At 35.9% G+C, this 23,873-nt stretch overlaps 2 protein-coding genes and 1 pseudogene across 2 annotated transcripts; 1 reads left to right on the top strand and 2 right to left on the bottom strand.

Annotated features, from left to right (window-relative positions):
* Positions 1-3,457: 3,457 nt before the first annotated feature.
* Positions 3,458-12,528, top strand: LOC118053881 (protein transport protein SEC23 E-like; annotated as a pseudogene).
* An 11-nt stretch (positions 12,529-12,539) lies between these two features.
* LOC140954119 (monooxygenase 2-like) lies at positions 12,540-15,164 on the bottom strand. Its single transcript, XM_035065281.2, has 4 exons — positions 14,842-15,164; positions 14,639-14,704; positions 13,983-14,380; positions 12,540-13,877 (listed from the first exon to the last, which is right to left on the bottom strand). Coding segments are annotated over exons 1-4 (1,035 nt in total). The 5' UTR covers positions 14,844-15,164; the 3' UTR covers positions 12,540-13,308.
* A 6,368-nt stretch (positions 15,165-21,532) lies between these two features.
* Positions 21,533-23,527, bottom strand: LOC118053882 (monooxygenase 2). The gene is made up of 4 exons (XM_035065279.2): positions 23,248-23,527; positions 23,045-23,110; positions 22,391-22,788; positions 21,533-22,281 (listed from the first exon to the last, which is right to left on the bottom strand). The coding sequence occupies exons 1-4, from the start codon at positions 23,466-23,468 to the stop codon at positions 21,713-21,715; spliced, it is 1,254 nt and encodes a 417-aa protein (XP_034921170.1). The 5' UTR covers positions 23,469-23,527; the 3' UTR covers positions 21,533-21,712.
* Between the last annotated feature and the right edge of the window lie 346 nt (positions 23,528-23,873).

Below are 23,873 nucleotides of genomic sequence, written 5' to 3'. Positions count from 1 at the left end.
AACCAAATCTCGCATAAAATGAATGTTTATCTGAATGTGCTTCATTCTAGAATGCTGGACATGATTAAAGCTTAACTATGTTACGCCCAAATTATCACATAAGAGTGTAGGTGAGTGTAGTAATGGAAACTTTATTTTGTGAAGTAAAGAGAGCAACCACATAGACTCAGCCACATTTGTTGCTAAAGCCTTGTATTTAGTTTTGGTGGATGACCGTGCAATGACACGTTGCTTTTTTGAGCTCCATGAGATGGGTATGGGACCAAAAAAGAGAATATAAACTGAAGTTGATTTTCTGTCATCCAAGCTACCAGCCTAATCAGCATCCGAGAAGCATATGAGTGCTAGGTTTGAAGTTTTCTTGATATTGATGCCATGAAAAATGGTGTTCTTTCGGTAACACAACAGTCTTTTAGTGGCTGTCCAGTGGACCTGTGTGGGACCATACATAAATTATGAGAGTTTATTGCTTGCAAAACTGATATCTAGATAAGTTAAGGTCAAGTATTACAATACGCCAATCACTCGTCGATATTATGCAAAATAAATTGATGAGGAACCATTTGCCAGCTTTAAAGAAACCGAGACAAAGAACGGAGTTGTTACATCCTTAGCTCCATCCATTCTTGTTTTAGCAAGTAAATCTTGGATATATTGATGTTGATTTAAAAACAAGCCATCTACAGTATAGATGACCCTAATGCCAAGGAAAAAGTGTCAAGACCCCAAATCCTTGATGGAGAATTTATGTCCAAGTTGGGCAATAATGCTTGCAAAAAATATCGAATTGTTTCCAGTAAGGATCAAATCATCAACATAAACTACGTAATAGGCAATGATTAAACCATCAGAAAACGTAAAGAGATAAGAGTCAATTTATCATTGATGAAACCAAATTCTAATAGTGTTAGTCTGATAGCAGAATACCAAGCACGAGGTGCTTGTTTTAGCCCATATATTGTCTTTGTAAGACAACAAACATGATTTGGTTTTTCCAGACTCTTGAAACCAGGTGGTTGCTTTATATAACCCTTTTCAGTAAGATGCCCATGAAGAAAGGCATTATTGATGTCTAATTGTCGAAGAGACCAACCTTGTATAATGGCAATGGTTAAGACAGTATGAATGGTTACTGGTTTTACAACAGGACTGAATGTCTCTTTGCAATCCAATCCTGGTCTCTGTTTGAACCGTTTGGCCACTAGTTTGGCCTTAAATCAATCAACAGAACCATCAACATGCCTTTTAATCCAGAACATTATAATTAGGTGAAGGTGAAATTAGGTGTCATGCATTGTGATGTATTAACGTAGTCAATTAAGAGGACATGACAGCATGCTAGTTGGAATCAATGAGTGTTTCAGAGACACTCGTAGGTTCCAAGAAGGGTAGAAGAGGTTATTTAATGACTATAAAAGATTACAATTACATGAAGGTGAAATTAAGTGTCATGTATTGTGATACATTAATGTAGTTAATTTAGAGGACATGATAGCGTACCAATTAGAATCAATGAGTGTTTCAGAGACACTCGTAGGTTCAAGGAAAATAGAAGAGATTGTTTAGTGACTACAAAAGATTACAATTAGGTGGGGGTGAAATTAGGTGTCATGTATTGTGATACATTAACGTAGTCAATTTAGAGGACATGACAACACGCCAATTGGAATCAGTGAATGCTTCAGAGACACTTGTAGGTTCCAAGGAGGGTGTTTAATGACTACAAAAGATATTTTTGGCTGAATATTCTCATGAAACTAAGTGATAGTTTATTTCTGCGTTATAATTTTTTTTAATTATTCTTTTATTTGAAAAAATATTAAATTAATTTTTAAATTGCTTTTAGATGATTTTAATATATTAATAAAAAAAAATGCTATTTTATTATATTTTTAATTAAAAAATACTTGAAAACATTATTATACATTACAATATTAAACGCACATAAACTCTCGAAAAAATAGTACATTGGTGTGAGCTCAGCCCCACAGCTTAACAGCAAAATTCATTTGATAAATCAGTGCACATGTTAGAGATATATATTATTAATATCATTTAGAAAAAAATAGTTTTAGTTGACCTCTACACCCGAAGTTATTAAACTCCGGTCTTGAAAGACTGGAGTTATGAATCGAGCAAATTGACCTTAATAAATTAAATTAATGTTATTTCATGATTTTTAAGAAAAAAAAATTAAAATAATATTATTTTAAAAATTATTATTATTTTTATATAAAATTGAGTTGCACGACTTCAAATGAATCAATTTCTCTAGTGAAGTCTTGGTTTGATTAGATATTGAATTAACCTGGTCCGTGTGTGTTTGAGAGTGTAGTTATGACTATTTTTTAAAATGTTTTTTATTCATAAAAGTATGCTAATAATATTTTTTTTATTTTTTAAAAATTATTTTTGAGATCAACACATCAAAATGATTTGAAAACTTCAAAAATATATTAATTCAAAGTAAAAAAAAAATAATTTTAATTTTTTTCAAAAGCACTTTTGAAACACAATACCAAATACGCCTTAACTAGATGAAGTTTTAACATTGGTTACACCTATATTTTTGAAACTCAAGGACTAGACTGATTGAACCATTTATTCCGAGTCTCTTTTAAATTCAATAAATGTTGGTTGGTTACAGGGATGAGTATTTTCGCTTCGATTCAGTTTTTATCTAAAAACAATAAAATCATTTATAAAATAACCAAATCAAAAGTGGTTCAAATAGACTAGTTTTCGGTTTGGTTATTTTAAAATAAAAATCAAAATCCAACCGATTGGTTTCGATTTAGTTCGGTTTTTGATTTGATTATTTTTATATTAAAAACCAAAAAACTATATTTTTTGAGTGTTTTTTGTAATTTGTAATGGGTTTAGCTTGGTTATTAGTTTCGGTTTGGTTTTTTACTTTCAGGTTTATGAAATCGAAACCTAACGAATCAGTCAGTTTTTTTAAATATTTTAATTAGTTTAATTTGTTTTCTTCACGATTTGATTTTTCCGGTTATTTTTTTTGTTTTCTCAATTTAATTAATTTTTTAGTTTTTTTACCCACCCCTAATTAATTATATATTTTCATTAAAATTTTATTATTTTTTATTTGATTTTTTTGAATTCCACATTTGAAGTGTGATCGGATTAATCAAATTTTGAATCCAATTTGTTTTATAAAAAAAATTCTTTGGTTAAAAACAAAAATTTTATTGTAACTCAATCAAAAACTAACTATCAACCATTAACTTTTATTATTATTATTTTTTAAAATAAAATCATTTTTTTTTTTAAATCTTGGATCATCGTCTACTCGTACCTTGTCTCAAATCAGCTTAAATCAGGTTTTAAAACTGTAGTTTCACCAAACAATAATTTGTATTTTCTTGAATATGAAGTAATAAGTAATAATCTATCCCGTCCAATCTACTTACTCCTATTGTTGTAAAATTAAATATAAATTTCCTCCAAAAAATAAAACGTAAAACAAACAAACCTCCCTCTCTCTCCAAAAACCTCCCTCTCCTCCACCTTCGTTACCTCCCTCGTCCTATCCGGTGACCCCCTCCACCTCCTCCGCCGGGGTCGCCACCCAAAATCACCCAAAACCCAAAATTCTCCCAAACCCCATAAATTCAATCACTTCAAATCGAATCCACCATGTCAGAAATCCCAAACGCAGATCCAGAAGGCATTGATTCAGTCCGTATGACATGGAACAACTGGCCCAGAACCAAAGTCGAAGCTTCCAAATGCGTCATCCCTTTAGCCGCATCAATCTCCCCTATTCGTTCTAACCCAGAAATCCCAACTCTCCCTTACCTTCCTCTCCGTTGCAAAACCTGCACATCCATCATGAATTGCTTCTCGCGTGTTGATTTCACCGCCAAGATCTGGATCTGCCCTTTCTGCTTCCAGCGCAACCATTTTCCTCCACACTATTCCATGATCTCGGAGACCAATCTCCCTGCTGAGTTGTACAGCCAGTATACGACAATAGAGTATACTATTGGTGACAAGAATCATAATCCAGTTGGGGAATTTGATGTTAAGTCGGCGTTTGTGTTTGTTTTGGATACTTGTATGATCGAGGAGGAGTTTGAGTATGTCAAATCGGAGGTTAAGAGGGCAGTTTGGGTTGTTGCCGGAGAATGCAATGGTGGGTTTTGTGACTTTTGGGACACAAGTGCAAGTTCATGAATTGGGGTTTAGTGATATGTCCAAAGTATATGTTTTTAGAGGGACTAAAGAGATTAGTAAAGATCAGATTATGGAGCAGTTAGGTATTGGTGGTGCTGGCAGGAGGAATGTTCCTGGTGGTGCTGTTGGTGTTGGTGGGTATCAGCAGCAGAGGGGGATGCCAATGCAGAATTCGGGTGTGAGCCGGTTTTTATTGCCAGCTTCTGACTGTGAATTTACGCTCAATTCGGTACGTTGTTATAGTGTGTTTTTGATTTGAAGGTAGTGTTTGTCAAGTGATAAGTGTTTTTTTGTGTGAAAATGTATGGAAATATATATATATATATATATATATAATATATATATATATATATATATATATTTAAAAAATTTATTTTTGATATGTGTTAAAACGATTTAAAAAACAAAAAAAATAAAAATAAAATTAATTTGAAGCAATTTGTTTTTCTTCATAGTTTTTGAAAAGCACGGCCAGCGGTCCCGTATTAGGTTGTTTGTTTTTTAGGAAAATAAAATTGGGAATTTATTTCTTGTTTATTGAGGAAAATTGTGATCTTTTGTTGTTTCTGTTTGGTTTCGATTTGAGATGTAGATTGTGTGTTGTTGATTGAGGAATTTTTGTTGTTGTTGTTGTTATCTTTAGCTCTTGGATGAGTTGCAAACAGATCAGTGGCCGGTGGCACCAGGAAATCGGCCTTCAAGATGTACTGGAGTAGCATTGAGTGTTGCAGCTGGATTGCTGGGAGCTTGTTTGCCTGGGACTGGAGCTAGAATTGTAGCTTTAGTTGGTGGTCCTTGCACCGAAGGGCCAGGAGCGGTAATGCCAACTTTTGTGTTTTGTCTTTTGATTTTTCCTTTTCTTTGTTATTTAATTGAGTTTGATTTAGGTTGTTGGTTAGGTAATTTTGTATTGATGATAACTCTCCACCTGCAATGTTGTGTTATTTTCATTGAGTTGATTCCTTTCCATGTATTCTTAAATACCATCAATGTATGCTAATCGAAAATCAATGTGCACCATTCATTGCCTAATTGCTTCACATTGTTTACTGGTGATATGGTTTTACATTGAGATAAGGCTTCATTTTTCGTTAGGGAAAAGGAGCCCTTTATGAACATCAAAACAACTGTGCACTGTCTTAGAAGAATACATTTTATTTGTTCCTTGATTCACTCAACATTGGATCAAAAGTCAAGCTAAGATATATTTGTAATGATGATTTTCATGGCATAGAGCATGGTTTAATTGTAAACTTATTAGCTCTATCTTTCCCTCCCTCCATCTCCATCCACCTTTCCTCCGGTGTTCATGACTATTGATAGGATCACGCTTTACTGCCTAATGTTAAAACCTCTTATGGATGCTGTTTGGACCAGCATTTAGTGGTTTGTGTGCTTATATAGTGTTTATTAGCATTATGCTAGCAGTTTCTTCTTAAAGTGCTTTTTACTTGGAAATGTATCAAAATAATGTTTTTTCTTTTTTGTAAAAAAAATTATTTTTGACATCAGCATATCAAAATGATCCAAAAACACATGAAAAAAAAATTAACTTGAAGCAAAAAAAATTTCAATTTTTTTGAAAAGCGCGGCCATGCTGCAATACCAAATAGGGCCTAAATATATCACATATTGATTTTGTTCCATATTGATTAGCAAACCATGTTTCCTAACATTAAAATACATAGATCAGATGCCATTCCAGGTTCCTTAGCCCTCTATTTGGCATCATTACATTTGTTTGCTGTGTTATTAGCAATCTCTGGTGCTAGATTAGAGCAAGAAAAACATATGGTCAAAATGTTGTTTTTCAGAATGAAAAATTTGCTAGTTTCTGTTTCTTCATTCCTTGGTGATTATGAAGATGCTGATCATTTTGAAGTGTTGCAGATTATATCAAAAGATCTGTCTGATCCTGTACGTTCCCACAAGGATCTTGATAAGGATGCAGCACCATATTTTAAGAAAGCAGTCAAATTTTATGATAGTCTTGCAAAGCAGCTTGTCAGCCAGGGTCATGTTTTGGACCTTTTTGCCTCTGCTCTAGATCAGGTATTTCTTGTTCTGTCTTTAAAACCTTATAAGCACATCTACATTCCTTGTCTCGTTAAATTTAAAGTGGGCCTACTAACATACAGTGATATACCTACTGGAAGAGAATGCTTCCTAGGGGCAGTTGATAAGATACAAAGTTTGTTTTTTCCCCTGGACATTACAGTCGTTTCCAAATGAAATCCATCTCTGCTTACATTAAGTACAAAGCAAAACTTTATTAGATGGACCAATAAGAATCTAAGCATGCTCTTTTATTTTATTCATTTTAAAAACACATCTATTGCAGTGTTTTGCTTATCATTTGACCTGTGATTGCTGTATGTTTTAGGTTGGGGTTGCAGAAATGAAAGTTGCAGTAGAAAGAACTGGTGGTCTTGTTGTTCTCTCAGAAAGTTTTGGACATTCTGTATTTAAGGACTCCTTTAAGCGTGTATTTGATTCAGGAGAAAAGTCTCTTGGCCTCTGTTTCAAGTGAGTCATCATTGCAAAACAAAAGCAATTTTCACTGTTATGGAATTGATGTTGGATCATGGTCTGGGAAAATAGATGCATACTATGCATAATTTTCTTCTCCTTTGTCGTGAAACTTCTTCTATACCCTTTCATTTCATGGACTATAGGCAGGCTGTGATACGATTTCTCTTCTTTCTTTGCAGTGGAACACTCGAGATTAACTGTTCAAAGGACATCAAAATTCAGGGGATTATTGGACCTTGCACCTCTTTGGAGAAGGTTGAACCATCTACAGCCTTCAAATTTCCATTTTGTTTGCTTTATTTATTTTGGATTTGGCTTATTTTTAGGGAATAAAATGTGATTTTGCTCTCTTCTCTCCATCAATTAAAGCTAGATTGGATTTGGTACTAATTATAGAGCCTTGCAGAAAGGACCTAGTGTTGCTGATACAGTCATTGGTGAGGGGAATACAACAGCTTGGAAGATGTGTGGCCTTGACAAGAGTAGTTGTTTTACTGTCTTCTTTGATATTTCATCAAGTGAAAAATCAAATGCTCCTGGAAGTGCAAATCCACAGCTATACTTACAGTTTCTTACAAGGTATGATGTTTGATGAGTATGCTGTCTTAATGCTTTTTTATTCTTTATGCTACACCCACTTCCTTTTTCGACAACATCCATTCAGTAATCACATACTGATGGACATTTTTGTTTTGATGCAGTTATCAAAATCCTGAGGGTATGACATTGCTTCGGGTTACAACTGTCACTAGAAGATGGGTAGATAGTGCTGTTAACTCAGAGGTTGGTTATGTCCAATATATATGGCATATTAGTTGTGTAAGGTGTTTTCTCGGTTCAAAATGAAAACAGTACCCTTGTGCTGTCATGCTTAGGATATGCATTCTGTCAGTTCTGTTCATTAGTTAGACATCCCCAAAGACTCTTGTTAAGGCAGGAGCAACCTTTAATTATGTAGTCCTTTCAGTTTAGTATTTGTAAAATGTTTCCCAGGATCAATAACCTGTATCTTTAGATGTATGTTGTCTGGTCTCTCATATGCTTCGTTTCTGCTGTTAAATTAAGATTAAGCTTCCTTCTCCCTGTCCATTCTCATTATGGATTGCTAGTCTTGCACTATTCGTCTAGTGTATTTTCTAAGCATTTGTTGAAACTGTAACTGATGAATTAGTGTTGATATGGAGGAACTTTTCCACTTTTGCAGGAATTAGTACAAGGTTTTGACCAAGAGACCGCAGCTGTGGTGATGGCGAGATTCACATCCCTGAAAATGGAGTCAGAGGTGCTTATTGTTTTTTTTTTTTAAAAAAATTCTTTTGAAGTATCTCTGCTTATCATTTGCTGCATGTGTTGTTCTTGTCAAAACTTCGCTTTTTCTTAAAAATAAATATCTGATTGGCAATTGTAATGCTGTTGGTAGGGATGTTCATGGTCCGGTTCGGTCCGGTTTTAACATAAAAATTCAACCGAATTGGAAAATACTATTCTTTGTTAATATAACCCGAACCGAACCAAAAACCTGTTCAAACCGAACCGGTTTTGTTCGGTTCGGTTCGGTTTTTTAGCCTTAGAAATCAGAAAAACCGAAATCAATTAAATAAGAGAAAACTTGGCTGAATCACAATCACTGGACAAACTTGGCCGAATCACATTCAAAAAAATCCTTGTTGAAAACTTTGAATCCAAGCTCTTCGGTTGAGATCTGAAAGATCTCCCTTAATTGAATCACAATCACTGGATCTATCCATATTAGAACAACTACATGTTAACGAAGATTTCAATAGCATCCTGTAAAGTAGAGAGTAGAAAGGCAACAATATAAGAGAAAATGAGTTGCTTTAAGCCTTCCTTGTGCACAGAGGAGAGGGAGAGGGAGAGGGTAGGGCCACTGGAAAAGGGAAAGGGGGGGAGAGAGAGCGGGGAGGGAGGGATGGGTGGGGTTGCTGAAAAGGGAAGGGGGAAGGGGGAAAAGGGAAGAGGGAGGGGGAGCAGCTTGGAAAGGTTTTGGGGAGGGGGGCGGGCTGGAAAGTTTTTTTTTTTTTTTTTTGGGGGGGGTATTTATTATTAGGTTTACTTTAGGATTTTCCTTTTATATATTTTTTTAGATTCAATTAAACCGGTTTGGTTTGGTCCGGTTTAATCGGTTTAAGCCTTTTTAAACCGGAACCGAACCGGACCAAGTGGGTTTTTTTATTTTTTAATCGGTTTTTTCTATTGGTTTGGTTTTTTCGGTTAATTTTTTCTCGGTTGTTTCGGTTTAATCGGTTGGTCAGTTTTTTTGAACACCCCTAGCTGTTGGTCATGTGTTTTGTCAGTTTGTTACTGTTTCATGTTTGACTGAAATAATTACCTGTTGTTTAAATAAGGAAGACTTATTTTGTGTTTAAATTTTTTTTCCAAATATTGCCATTGCTACAAAATTTATGTGCTCTTGTTTTGGTTGATGTTTATCTTGGAATGCCATCTTTTTATGATCTTTCTTTTACAGTTTCCTTGGTGATAATTGTGTCACGCTTTATAGAACTGACATTTATTTGTTCATTCTATTGAAACTCAAGCGTTGATTTAATTGTTTGCATGTAGCTTCTGTATATTTTCCTGATTCTCTGGGATTTCTCTCACAGGAAGGATTTGATGCCACTAGGTGGCTAGACCGAAATCTCATCCGCTTTTGTTCCAAATTTGGTGAATACCGGAAGGATGATCCATCATCTTTTACATTGAACTCGTTTTTCTCTTTCTTCCCTCAGTTTATGTTTAATCTGCGAAGATCACAATTTGTACAGGTAACTAATTGATTTTGAAGGTCATCTGCTATTCCCACTTTCTTTTTGGTTTTACACTAAATTGAAGTGATTTAACATGTGCATGTTAAGTGTTATTATATGTTCCCTTATTTGGCTGCATCAGGTTTTCAATAACAGCCCAGATGAGACAGCTTATTTCCGCATGTTGTTGAACCGTGAAAACATTACCAATGCTGCTGTCATGATTCAACCATCGCTAATATCATATTCATTTAACTCACTGCCTCAACCTGCATTATTGGATGTCGCTTCTATTGGAGCTGATCGTATTCTCTTACTGGATTCATACTTTAGTGTTGTTGTATTTCATGGAATGACAATAGCTCAATGGCGTAACTTGGGTTACCAGAATCAGCCAGAGCACCAGGTATGGGCTTTTGCTTTGTGGCACTTTCATGGGGATCTAAATTTGAGATGGATTTAGAATCCCAAGTTTATTTATTCTACAATGGCTTGCAAGCCACATGTCAGACATTTGGATTACCTCTTTGCACTTGTGGGATTTTGATTCCTTAGGAGCAACACACCAGTAATGCTTATGTGAGCTTCGTTGCTTGAGGATCTTCCAATGATAATTTTTTCTGTCAACTATTGACAGGACACTACCTCCCATTTTAGAAAGGATGTCATAAAAATAATGCCAACTAAATGTATAGAAGATGCTAAGATATGAATCCCTCATAGCTTTACTTTTTGATACAAGTGTAGATCTGCAAATTACCATTATTTGGCATCATGCTTGTCATGTGCAAAACTAGGATGAGTGCATGGGTGATGGAATGCATGGACTTAATCATGTTTAATTTTTCCTTTATGATTAGTTTACTTAAAAAAATTACTTTGTATTTAATTGGATTATTCAAGTTCAATATTGCTAGAATTTTACTAGCGGACCTTCTGTCTAATTGGTGTCTCTTAGTGAGGAGGTCCTGTAACTGTTGAATTAAAAAAAAAATCATTAGAAATTTGATAACCATTTTGTTTACAGTAAAGTTGTGTCTGGTATGAGGTTAATGAATTGGATTGGAAATTTTAAGTAAGATTTAAGGATGAAAGTGTTATGGGTGTAAAATCTTGTTAAGGGGTGATGTGTTATGTGTTTGGGGTAAGTTTAAAAAGATAATGAGTAATAGGGGGTCCCATTAAAAATTAAACCACTTCTTGAATTAAACCTTATTGTAAAAATAAAAAATTATAAAGATGGATCCCATATGCAAGGTGTAAGATAAATAGAGAAAATTAGATGATAAATTAAAAATGAGAGGGAAAGCACAAAAAAAAAAAAAAATCCCCTTGATGAATTTTTTACTCCCAACCCTTGGAGGGTAACATTTAACCACACTTTTGGGGTTGAATGTTACCCTTAACTTTTCCTACTCGGGAATTTTGTGCTACATAGGGGGAAAGGGGTCGTTCCTGTCATACCAAAAATAACTGAAGGTGTAAGAGGCATCAAGTAGGGCTAGATGAGGCATGATAACGAAGTTTGCAAGTGCAATTTTGGGGAATTTATTGGCAATTCTAGGGAAACAACTGGAAAACTTAGCTTTTGTTTTGCACACTGAAGTCACTCCTGCAAACTTGCACTCATGCAGGAGCCGTGCGTGCGCACACACATGCATGTGTATAAGGCTTCAACTACCCATCGTGTCCTTATCATATAGTTATCATCAACTCCGTGTGGAGTTTTTGTACAGAAAACTGTCCTACGATGTTCATTTAATTATTTATGCCCCTAGGTTTCTAGCAGAATTACTGAGTACTAAAACTCTAGTCTTAAGTATTCTTTCCCTGACCAGTGCCCCAAAGCCAGCTCTGTGGAAGGTGCTGTGCTGTATTGTGAGTGTCTTATATTCGTCTTTTTGTTAATTTTACTTTTTAAATGCAATGCTTTCTCCCTCCTGCAGGTGTTTTCACAGCTATTGCAAGCACCCAAAGACGATGCCCAAGCGATCATTCATGAACGTTTTCCCGTTCCTAGATTGGTGGTGTGTGATCAGCATGGATCCCAGGTTAGTTTTATCTCACTCTTCCTCTTCTTCTTCAAAAATTAAACCCTTGTGGCCTTGCCCACAAACAATAAAATTCCTTGATATCATGATATGCAATGTATTGAATTCATAAGAGACTAAGGATCTATACATAACTGACTTCTACATACAAAACTGGGCAGCATGATTGGTGTTCTACCTATGCTATGCTGTTGAAATTAGCTGGATAATGGTCCCTTGTTCCAATTGTTTAATTAATAGCTGTCAGTTTAGAGCAATTTCTATAATTGGGGACCCAAAAAGATCCTTTAAAAAAAATAAAAAATTGTTAATTCCACATTGGGCGTCCACTGTTGCACTAGTGAACTGGAAGTTAGCTATTTCATAGAAACTTGCTCGATCTCATTATCTCATGTCACCTTATCAGGCAAGGTTCTTATTGGCAAAGTTGAACCCATCAGCTACATACAATAATGCCAATGAGATGGCTGCCGGGTCAGATATAATATTCACGGATGATGTGAGCCTTCAAGTTTTCTTCGAGCATCTTCAGAGGTTAGCTGTGCAGTCTTGACTGTAGACTTCAACTATAGGTTTTGAGTGTGGAGAAGTTCCCTTGAGTGTGAGATCTGTATCCCGTCGACTTCCGCTCCATCCCTTCTTTCCCTTTGTTTCCATTATTTCAAGTGCAGAGGATGGAAACCCCACGTTCAAAAATAATGAAAGCTTACATTCTTTGGGGTGTCGGGGAGGTATTTGCTCCCTTTAAACATTAAGGAACATGGAGCTCGTTGAGTAGTTCTAGGGAAAGAAAAGGATACTGGAGTGAGAGTTGGAGGGATCCCTTTATCAATACCGGGAAGATGAAAAACATATTTTGACAGAATTTTTTTTCTTGTTTCTTCTTTTCTTTTGTATTCACTCAGGTCAAATATGTCTTGTATTGAGATTTTAAGTTATATACTGAAATGGGATTGATGCTCCTAGGTTGAAAAAGTTCAGGGACGGGATATTTCTGTTTTTTTTTTTTTGCTACTAGATTTTATTTTATGAAAATAATATTTTGGGTTTTTTTTTCCTATAAAAAATCATAGCTTGGGTGACTAAGAACTCAAATCTTGGATCGAGTTGATTTTATAGTGGGTCTTATATCCATGAATATAGCTAACTTCTTTCAAGAAATAAGGTTCAATCCTAGTGGTTCCAATTTTCTCAAGATATTTGAAAATGAGAAATTGTTCCTTCTTTCTCTGTGTAATTCAAGAGCCTTTGGATCTCCAATTCAAAGAGAAGATCAATAACATGGGATACAAGAAGATTTAACAAGCTTCCGTGAGCAAAATAAGTTTCAATCTTTGTAATTTCAGTTTTTTCGAGAGATTATGAAATAGGAATTTGCCATCTTCCATTGTGTAATCCTTTGGATCTCCTGGGAACAGAACAATAATAACATGGGTCTAAATACTTTCTGTTAATTTATCTGTGCTTTGATCGAGTCAATAAGCATATAGGCACCAAGCTGCAATTTGCACTAACTCGAGTTAGAGTATGATCAAGCCTACAAAGTACAAACACTCCATAACAGTACTAAAAGAAACGGTTTTGACTGAATTTTTATTTTTTCATAACATAAATTATAAATTACAGAGTATAGAAAGGCATGTTTTTATTTTATTTTTCTGAAGACAGTAATCAAATAATATAAAAAGACTCGTTAACTAGTAATAGAGAGCCATTGTCTGAAACCACTCATCTGCAGAATCTACATGCCAAAATTGAATCTAGTCCTTCTTACTTGAGTGATCCATATCACCGAAGGACATAGCCGGAAGTTTGCCACAATCTTTATGCACAAGTCCAGACATCCTGCCAAAGAGATACTTGTAAAATATTCCATCCCTTAAGAATTTCACCCACCATTTATCTCCACCGAGCTGCACCCATCCTACTAAATATGATCCTGTGACAAGAAAAGCAGCGCGCCACCTCCTTTCCTTGACATAATCATCTATGGCTTTAGCCATGTCTCCTGGAACAATCAGCCCTCCATTGTTTATAACTGAATTGCCAATGTGTCTGCCCAATACCACAGCGTCTTCTAGGGATGAACCACCGCCTTGTCCTAGGTCAGGAGTCATGGGGTGCATAGCATCACCAGCTACTGTCACATTTCCTTTGCTTAGCTTTCCAAATATGATCCCCCATGGCTGCCTAAACTTCAACGATGCCCATGTTAACGTTGAAAGATCAGCATGCCGGACCACGTCGAGGTATGATGAAGGAAACTTTTCTGCATATTTCTCAAGTACTTGTTTCTGTATTTGTTCTGGATCTCCCACCATGTTATCTCCTGAATTGAAAATTAGTTCAGAATAAATGTTCCCTGCAATGATCTGACATGAACGATCATTTGTGTCCAGCTAAAACGAGAAAGAAGGAAGGGTTTAGTGCTAACCGTTGTAGGTTAAAAACCAGTAAAGTTCTCTGTCATTAAGAGGAATAAAACCAGCTCTTTTGCCCGCATCCACAAACTGATGAACTTCTTGCTTAAATCCATGGCCTTGAGAAAAAACTGCTAAACCTCGCACAGCAGACCGCCCTGAATGGACTGGTTCTGCCAGTCCTAGCCAACGTGCCACCACCGAGTTCACCCCATCACAGCCTATCAGAACCTTAGATTTGATTGTAGTTCCATCTTCCAAATGGATAACAACAATGGAAGCACCGCCTTGCTCTTCATTTTCAATGACAGCTAGCTTGGAAGAGAATTGAATTGAGTCAACCGGCAATTCCTCTGCCAGTGCCTCTAACAGTGCTTTGCGGTGAATTGTCCTAATTCCTTGTCCATCGCCCCTATTTCACACAAAACACAAGGCATTAATTCACACCCAGAAGCACGTCATAGGAAGCGGATGTTGATGAGGGTGAAGTTTTGTCGGCATAAACATGAAGGAATCCGGTCTGTCCATTATACATCAGTATAACTATAATATTGAACCGATTATTAAATTCTTTTATGATTCCGACAGCCATTCATAGTACAGATCCTTGCATGAAATTGTACTAAAAAATTAATCAAGAAATTATTTTATTAAGTTTCAAAAAGTTTACCCATTATTGGCTACTCGGGCGTGGACTTGTTGAACATCTCCAGCACTAACATTGGTTACATATCCCCTAAATCATACAAGAGGAAAAGAGAAGTGCACAGGAAACTAATCAATCACCCAGAAGATATATAATATTCAAATTCAAGAAACGATGGACAGACATGATCAAAAGAATAGAATTAGTGTAGAGGAACAACTTATTACATCGATGTAAGAGCATAAATGGGGGTGAGCTTGTGAGAAACACCAAGAGCATCTCACACCAAGAGCATCAAGAGCAAGCCAAGCATTTGGAAATAGAGTCAAGGCTGCTCCTGTGGCTCTTAGCCCTTCTGATCTCTCTAACACCAGGGCTCGAACCCCTACTCTTTTCAAAGCCACTGCTGTTGCCAACCCTGCAATTCCTGCTCCGACTATCACCACATCCTCCATCATTTCCATCTCTCTCTCCCTCTGCGTGTATGAGTGTTTCCTTCTACAGGGTGCCTCGTCTTGTTCTTATTATAACCCCATGTGCTTGGACTCCAAGTCTGACCGCGACCCACTTGTATACATACCTTATCTTGCAGGTAATTAAGAATATAATATTAAGGGATGTAGCTCAATTGGTCAGATTCTGGATTTACTTTATAAAAATCATCAGTTTGAGGTCTCACAAATTTTAGGGTAACTAGAGAGTTACATGACCATTAACTTCGGGTTCATGAGATTAGTCGATGTACAAGCAAGTTAGCTCGAATACCCGCATCAATCTTAAAAAAAAAAAGGAGGAATATAATGTTTTTCTTCATGGATATCTAGCCAATTTGCGAGTTAATAAAACTAAATTTTTTTTTTGAACTAGTTAAATAAATAAACAAACTATAATCACATTTAAATAAATAAGATAGCGATTTCAAATCTAAAAATTAATCAAGGAATTAGTAATCATCAATATGTTTATATTGAAGATGTTATTGTTGTTGTGATCAAGGAAGCAATCCTAAATTTATTGTTGTAATTATAAGAGCTATATATATTTTTTTTATTAAAGATTATAATCCGTGATAAAATAAGGATAATAAATATTGGTGGACAATAATTTTTGATAATCTAGAGTTGCAGCATCTAAGATAAAAAGAAAAAAAAAGAAGGAAAGAAAGAAGAAAGGCAATCTCTTCGGTCATGTATCTTTTGGAGTTGGGTAGATAAGAACGTTCGAGGAGAGTGCAGATGAGGCGGCTGCCTTGCAGCATGCTTGGTTTTATGCTTTAAGAGAAGTTTTTTTAAAAAATATATTTTTTTAAATTATTTTTTTTAAGTATTCAATTCATTCAATATATTGATGTTAAAAATAATTTTATTTTATATCTCGAGATGATTTAAAATCTATAGTAGATTTATTATTCTATAAAACATTGACAGAAATTTACGTTTTAGGATGAGAGCCAAATGAGTCTGATTCACTTTCTCTACTGCAGACTTGTCATTAAAAATGTTGTTGATAAAATCACACACTGATTGGCCTTTGCAATGTCAATTACAAGATTGTGACTAAGATTCTTGTAAAAAAACTTAAAACTTAAATTGATAAGGTCAAAACTGATTAGCGAAGCCAGAGCAGTTTTATTCTAGGAAGAAACATCAAAAGCATACAGCACATACAAATTAAAGTAATAAAGAACTGATTAAGCCTTAAACTTAAGCAATCATTTCATGTTTTATTTTGAAAAAATTTCAAATATATGATATCAAATTAAATCATAATTATTAAATTGAGGCAACATGATTGATTGATTTCATAAATAAGATGAAACGTAACCTATACTAAATTTTTAATTGTATTAAATAAAATATTAATTTAATTATTATTTTTATTCGGTCAAATTAAAATTTAACTAGATATAAAATAATGACATGATCAAATTCATTGATCGAATTAGGATTTTAATTACTCTATTAATCTAATTAAACCTGATTTAAATTAATCAAACCAATATATTGTGAGAAAAAACTACTGTTTTAATAAATATAGATGTTTTGATGACTTATATATTGACGTAATAATCTAACAACCCAAGCATTTCTCAATATTATTACCTAAGCTGAGTTTGACACCTAATTAAAAGTGAACATGCATTATTTAAAGAAGACAAAACTTAACGACATCTTTTCTCGTTTAATGTATTGAAATTTTACGAGATGTTTGAGAATATAATAATATTTATGGTTTAATTTTTTATTTAAAAATATATTAAAATAATTTTATTTTTATTTTTTAAAAATTATTTTTAATATTGATACATCAAAATAATCTGAAAAAAAAATTAATTTTAAACAAAAAAAATTAAAATTTTAAGAAAAGCAGCTTTAACCTATTAGAAAATAATATAAATCATATTATGGGATATCATCTAACAGCTTAAACTATTATTATATTGCGAAAAACAAAGACATCGTTTATGTTGCGGAGTCTAGCTTTTAAGTTGATTTCGACTAGACCATGGTGCGTATCAACTCTGATTCTTTTGTCCGTCGTGTCATACCAATAACATTTGAATAAAAACACTTTATTCTGCTCGCTTTGATATTGTAGTTCGACGACCTCTTCTAATCTACCATAGTAGTTAACTTCTAACTCACTACTTATGGATCTTTTAACACAAACACCGCAGTTGTATGTTTTTCTTCCTTGCCCGTATTCTTCAGTATAGAAAACATATCCATTGACAAAATACCGTTTGTAGCACTTAACTTTTCTTTCAGGCCCGAGGCTTAGTGAAGACAATGACTTAGATGCACTCCTTCCCATTTGATAAACCTTGTATACATGTAATGTACATCAATAAACGGTAAATGAACGAGAATCTCATAATGACATGCATACGTACAGTAATTTTGCAAGTTAGAATGAGTTTGTGATAGTGCTTACATGTGTTCTGAACCATGTGGTAAATTATTTATCTTGTAATTGAAAGATCTGGGAGTCGGTCTGCTGCGAGTTATTGGAGAGCAAATATTGTCGATGTTGCCTGCAAGTGATAATGAGTGTATGATATCACAATATATAATTAGCAGTATATTACTGACAAAGTTTAATTAGTATTACACATATATAAACTTACTGAATAAATGGTCTCAGCTCATCACAGTTAAATAAAACATAGTTGTGTGCTTATTTGAATTCTATTTCCGACAAATATCTTCCTCTTACGGCATTTTTAGGTGTGGGTCGTCCAGTATTGGAGAATATTGACAAGTTCCCACTGGAAGGCACTTCACCACCATCATCATGCCGTGGAATGCGATTGATTCTTGTTCTTAGATGAGGTTCAAAATAGTATGAGATAAATATTGAGATCTCTTCAACAATATAGGCCTTAGATATCGAAGCCTCTACATTCGCCTTGTTCTTAACCTTTTTCTTGAGATTAAACAAGTACCTGCATTGAATTACAATTCAAGTATTTCCAATTAAGAAAAACATATAAAATACTTTTAGATATGAATTCCATTGCAACTATAATATCTAATCGTTCGAATGGGTACATCCATCTATACTGACCGGTCCTCCAGCTTTTGCCTCGAACGGTAGATTTATAGGGAGATGCTCCATTGAGTCAAAAAATAAAGGAGGGAATATCATCTTAAGTTTGCATAGTGTCTCGATGATATTCGTTTGAAGCCTCTCAATGTGCTCAACATTCAACTTGCTGGAGCATATATCTCTGAAGAAATGACTAATCTCTATCAGTGTATCCCATATTCCCTTTGGCAACAAATCACGAAAAGCTAATGGGATGAGTGTTTGCATAAACACGTGGCAGTCATGACTCTTTATTCCATACAATCTGCAGTCCTCTATGTTAACAAGCCTTGATATGTTCAATGTATGTCCATCCAGAAAACGCAGACTCTTAAGCCATTTGTAGACTAGCAGTTGTGCGTTTTTCTCTAACACGAAGCTTGCCCTTGGTTTTGCGACCCGTGACTCCTCATAAACCAACTCTATATTTTTACGGTTACAGTATAAAGCTATATCCAATCTAGCCTTGATGTTGTCCTTTGTCTTCCCCTTCACATCCATGACGGTGTTGAAAATATTCTCAAACACGTTCTTTTCGATGTGCATGACGTCAAGGTTATGGCGGAGAAGATTGGTCTTCCAATAAGGAAGCTCCCAAAAGATACTTCGCTTTACCCAATTATGGGTCAAACCAAAACCATGAAACTTTTGCTTACCTGATTGAAGGCCAAACACAATGTCACCGTACTCTGATACAACATGATGCAATTCTTCACCAAAAAGACGAGGGGATGCAACATCTTTTTCAACTCTACCAACAAAGAAATCTTTTCTGTTCTATCTGAACCTGTGATTAAGTGGCAAGAAGCGACGGTGACAGTAAAAAAAAGAAGCTTTACCTCCGTTTGCTAGCGTGAATGCCTTGTTGTTTTCCATGCAGTATGGACATGCGAGTTTCCCATGTGTACTCCAACTAGAAAGCATTCCATAAGCTAGAAAATCATTGATAGTCCATATCAAAGCCGCCCTCATAAGGAAATTTTGTTTCCTCAATATATCATAAGTCAGAGCTCTGGAGGACCATAACTACGCCAGCTCATCAATCAACGGTCGAAGACAAACATCTATATTACGCCCCGGGCTGCTTGGACCGGGTATGACAGTAGATAAAAACATGAACTCCGACCTTATACACATTCCCGGTGGCAAGTTATAAACTATGAGTATGAACGGCCAACGAGAATAGGGAGCAGCAAATGACCCAAATGGGTTGAATCCGTCTGTACACAACCCAGGACGGGCATTCCTTGATTTAGCTGAAAAGTCAGGATGCACACTGTTAAAGCGTTTCCACGCTTCGCCGTCAGAAGGATGCACCATCACACTATCAACCGCATCATGTGTTTGGTGTGATCGGGAAATATCTAAGTTTTTTATACGCCACTAGAGTCTTTCCCCTTCCAGTTCTGGGTTTGTAACGGGAATGCCCGCATGTCATGCACTCGGTCATCTCAGCATTTTCAAGGTAGTATAACATGCAGAAGTTAGGGCACATGTCAATTTTCTGGTATCCTAAACCGAGGGGTTTCATCATGGACTTCGCAGCATAGAAGTTCTCTTTCAGCCTGTTTCCTTCAGGTAAAATGCTTCTTGCCCAATCAATAATTTTGTCATACCCGACCTCACTCAACCTGTGATCTGACTTGATGGTGAACACCTGTGCCACAACCGACAATTTACTGTGGTTTGTGCACCCATCCCATAATGGTTCGTCAGAATCTCTCAACAAATCAAAAAATCTAGCTGCCTCTGTATTAGGTTCTTCTTCTACGATTGGACATTGACTGACATTACCTTGATTCATTCTCATTGTATCCATACCCATATTTCTGTAAGGATTAGTGTTGTCATTTGTCGCTTCATGCACGTTGCTAGCACTAGAAGTTGACCCAACCACCGTTTCTCCCATTCTCCTATTACTAACAAATACCTCTCCATGTGCATACCAACACTAGTAATCCTCCATAAACCCTTTGTGTAGAATGTGCATACCAACACTAGTAATCCTCCATAAACCCTTTGTGTAGAAGATGCATCATTACAACATCTGGATGCAGATACCTTTTATTTTGACATTTCTTGCATGGACACCTAATACCGCTTCCAGTAAAATTTCTGGGAATAGATGTTGCGAAATTAATAAAACCCTGAACCCCGTTACAATAATCCATCCTCCGCAATCCTTGGGGTGAATCTAGATACATCCATGAACGATCATCCATGACTTCTATTGAACCTCTATAAAATTATGATGACATCATGTATTAATTAACTAAGTTAGGTAAATAAACTTGCAAAAATATTACTTTACCTCGAGATTATCCAACAAACCAATCACAACTTCTCATAAATATTAAATATTCATTATCATTTATCAACGTCCATACAAATTAATATATATAAATTAACAGAAATTACCACTCTGCAATACCATCGATAAAACTTAAAAAAGACCCATTAAGTAAGCTATTAATTATTTCAAAACAGAACATGTAATTCGGTAATTCCACAAAGTTTTAACAATTTACAAACAAATACAATCTTACAAAATCTAAAACAAACCATAACAGGTATAAAAGTATACATTCATATACTACAAGTTTGTTTGAGAAATAATAATAAAACACGTACATCTACTAACAAAAATACATATACTAAAAAAACAATAAAATTAACATTTAAATGTTAAAATTTAAACATATAGAATTACTTACAAAAATTGATAAAATTCATCGGTAAATCAGAACACGGATGTTGTGACCATAAAACTTCAAGAAATACAACTTTTTGTGCTGAGATGAGGAAGAATTTTGTTTGGGTCCGAGGGGGGGCTGGTTATTTGCAGATGGGGAGAGTTAGGATCAGGAAGAAGAAGGAGAAATGGGGGAGGAGAGGGTCGGTAGAGGGGCCATATATTAACTTTTTCCAACGGATTCACCGACGGGGTTAATCCGTCGGTGTATCCGCCGGCTATTCTGATGGGAAAATAGACACGTCACCACACAAACCTGCTTTTCAAATCCCTCGGTGATTACATCGGTATTGTTGACGGTGAACCGGTCATGTCACCCGTACGGGTCTGCCATTTCAAATCCATCGGTGATTCCGTCTGTATTTTTGATGATGAACCGGTCCCGTCACCCGTACGGGTCACTCGTTTTGAATCTGTCGGTGATTCTGTCGAAAATATCACCCGCCAAAACCTCCACGTCAGCGACCCACCCTATTTTTCTTAATTCCGAACTTTCCGTCCGTAATTCGGTCGGTAATTACCGACATAAATATTTCGTCGGTGATTCCGTTGCTATTAAGCGAATTTCTGGTAGTGTCTTTGGACAAAAAGTATTTTTTATTACCCAAATTATAAATTACAGAGCACAGGAAGACATGTTTTTTGTTTTTTTAATCTCGAGACAGTAATCAAATAATATAAAAAAGACTCGTTAACTAGTAATTGTGAGCCATTGTCTGAAACCACTCATCTGCAGAATCTATATGCCAAAATTGAATCTAGTTCTTCTTACTTGAGTGATCCACATCACCGAAGGACATAGCAGGAAGTTTGCCACAATCTTTATGCACAAGTCCAGAGATCCTGCCAAAAAGATACTTGTAAAATATTCCATCCCTTAAGAATTTCACCCACCATTTATCTCCACCGAGCTGCACCCATCCTGCTAAATATGATCCTGTGACAAGAAAAGCAGCACGCCACCTCCTTTCCTTCACATAATCATCTATGGCTTTAGCCATGTCTCCTGGAACAATCAGCGCTCCATTGTTTATAAATGAATTGCCAATGTGTCTGCCCAGTACCACAGCGTCTTCTAGTGATGAACCACCGCCTTGTCCTAGGTCAGGAGTCATGGGGTGCATAGCATCACCAGCTACTGTCACATTTCCTTTGCTTAGCTTTCCAAATATGATCCCCCATGGCTGCCTAAACTTCAACGATGCCCATGTTAACGTTGAAAGATCAGCATGCCGGACCACGTCCAGGTATGATGAAGGAAACTTTTCTGCATATTTCTCAAGTACTTGTTTCTGTATTTGTTCTGGATCTCCCGCCATGTTATCTCCTGAATTGAAAATTAGTTCAGAATAAATGTTCCCTGCAATTAATGATCTGACACGAACGATCATTTGTGTCCAGCTAAAACGAGAAAGAAGGAAGGGTTTAGTGCTAACCGTTGTAGGTTAAAAACCAGTAAAGTTCTCTGTCATTAAGAGGAACAAAACCAGCTCTTTTGCCCGCATCCACAAACTGATGAACTTCTTGCTTAAATCCATGGCCTTGAGAAAAAACTGCTAAACCTCGCACAGCAGACCGCCCTGAATGGACTGGTTCTGCCAGTCCTAGCCAACGTGCCACCACCGAGTTCACCCCATCACAGCCTATCAGAACCTTGGATTTGATTGTAGTTCCATCTTCCAAATGGATAGCAACAATGGAAGCACCGCCTTGCTCTTCAGTTTCAATGACAGCTAGCTTGGAAGAGAATTGAATTGAGTCAACCGGTAATTCCTCTGCCAGTGACTCTAACAGTACTTTGCGGTGAACTGTCCTAATTCCTTGTCCATCGCCCCTATTTCACACAAAACAAGGCATTAATTCACACCCAGAAGCACGTCATAGGAAGCGAATGTTGATGAGAGTGAAGTTTTGTTGGCATAAACATGAAGGAATCCGGTCTGTCCATTATACATCAGTATAACCATAATATTGAACCGACTAAAAAATTCTTTTATGATTCCGACAGCCATTCATAGTACAGATCCTTGCATGAAATTGTTCTAAAATATTAATCAAGAAATTATTTTATTGAGGTTCAAAAAGGTTACCCATTATTGGCCACTCGGAAGTGGACTTGTTGAACATCTCCAGCACTAACATTGGTTACATATCCCCTAAATCATACAAGAGGAAAAGAGAAGTGCACAGGAAACTAATCAGTCACCCAGAAGATATATAATATTCAAATTCAAGAAACGATAGACAGACATGATCAAAAGAATAGAATTAGTGTAGAGGAACAACTTATTACATGGATGTAGGAGCATAAATGGGGGTGAGCTTGTGAGCAACACCAAGAGCATCAAGAGGAAGCCAAGCATTTGGAAATAGAGTCAAGGCTGCACCTGTGGCTCTTAGCCCTTCTGATCTCTCTAACACCAGGGCTCGAACCCCTACTCTTTTCAAAGCCACTGCTGTTGCCAACCCTGTAATTCCTGCTCCGACTATCACCACATCCTCTATCCTTTCCATCTCTCACTCCCTCTGCGTGTATGAGTGTTTCCTTCTACAGGGTGCCTCGTCTTGTTCTTATTATAACCCCATGTGCTTGGACTCCAAGTCTGACCGTGACCTTAAGATTAAAATAATAAGAAGTGGAACTCAGTAATTCTGGAATTGATATTATCATCTGTTCGAGTACTATAAACTTTAGAATCATTAGAGGTTATATAGTCATTAATTTTAAGCTCGTGGAATTAGTCGAAGTACATGCAAAGTGACCTGAACACCTACCTTAATCTAAAAATAAAAGAATATAATATTTTTTTTCATGGATATTTAGCTAATTTGCGAGTTAATAAAACTAAAATTTATTTTTAAACTATTTAAATAAATAAATAAATAATAGAACCTTGTTTAAATAAATAAGATAGTGAT

This window comes from Populus alba, chromosome 19 (genome assembly GCF_005239225.2).
Source record: "Populus alba chromosome 19, ASM523922v2, whole genome shotgun sequence".
NCBI lineage: Eukaryota > Viridiplantae > Streptophyta > Magnoliopsida > Malpighiales > Salicaceae > Populus > Populus alba.
The sequence above is the reverse complement of the archived record's forward strand: the minus strand, read 5'-3'. Positions and strand labels throughout refer to the sequence as shown.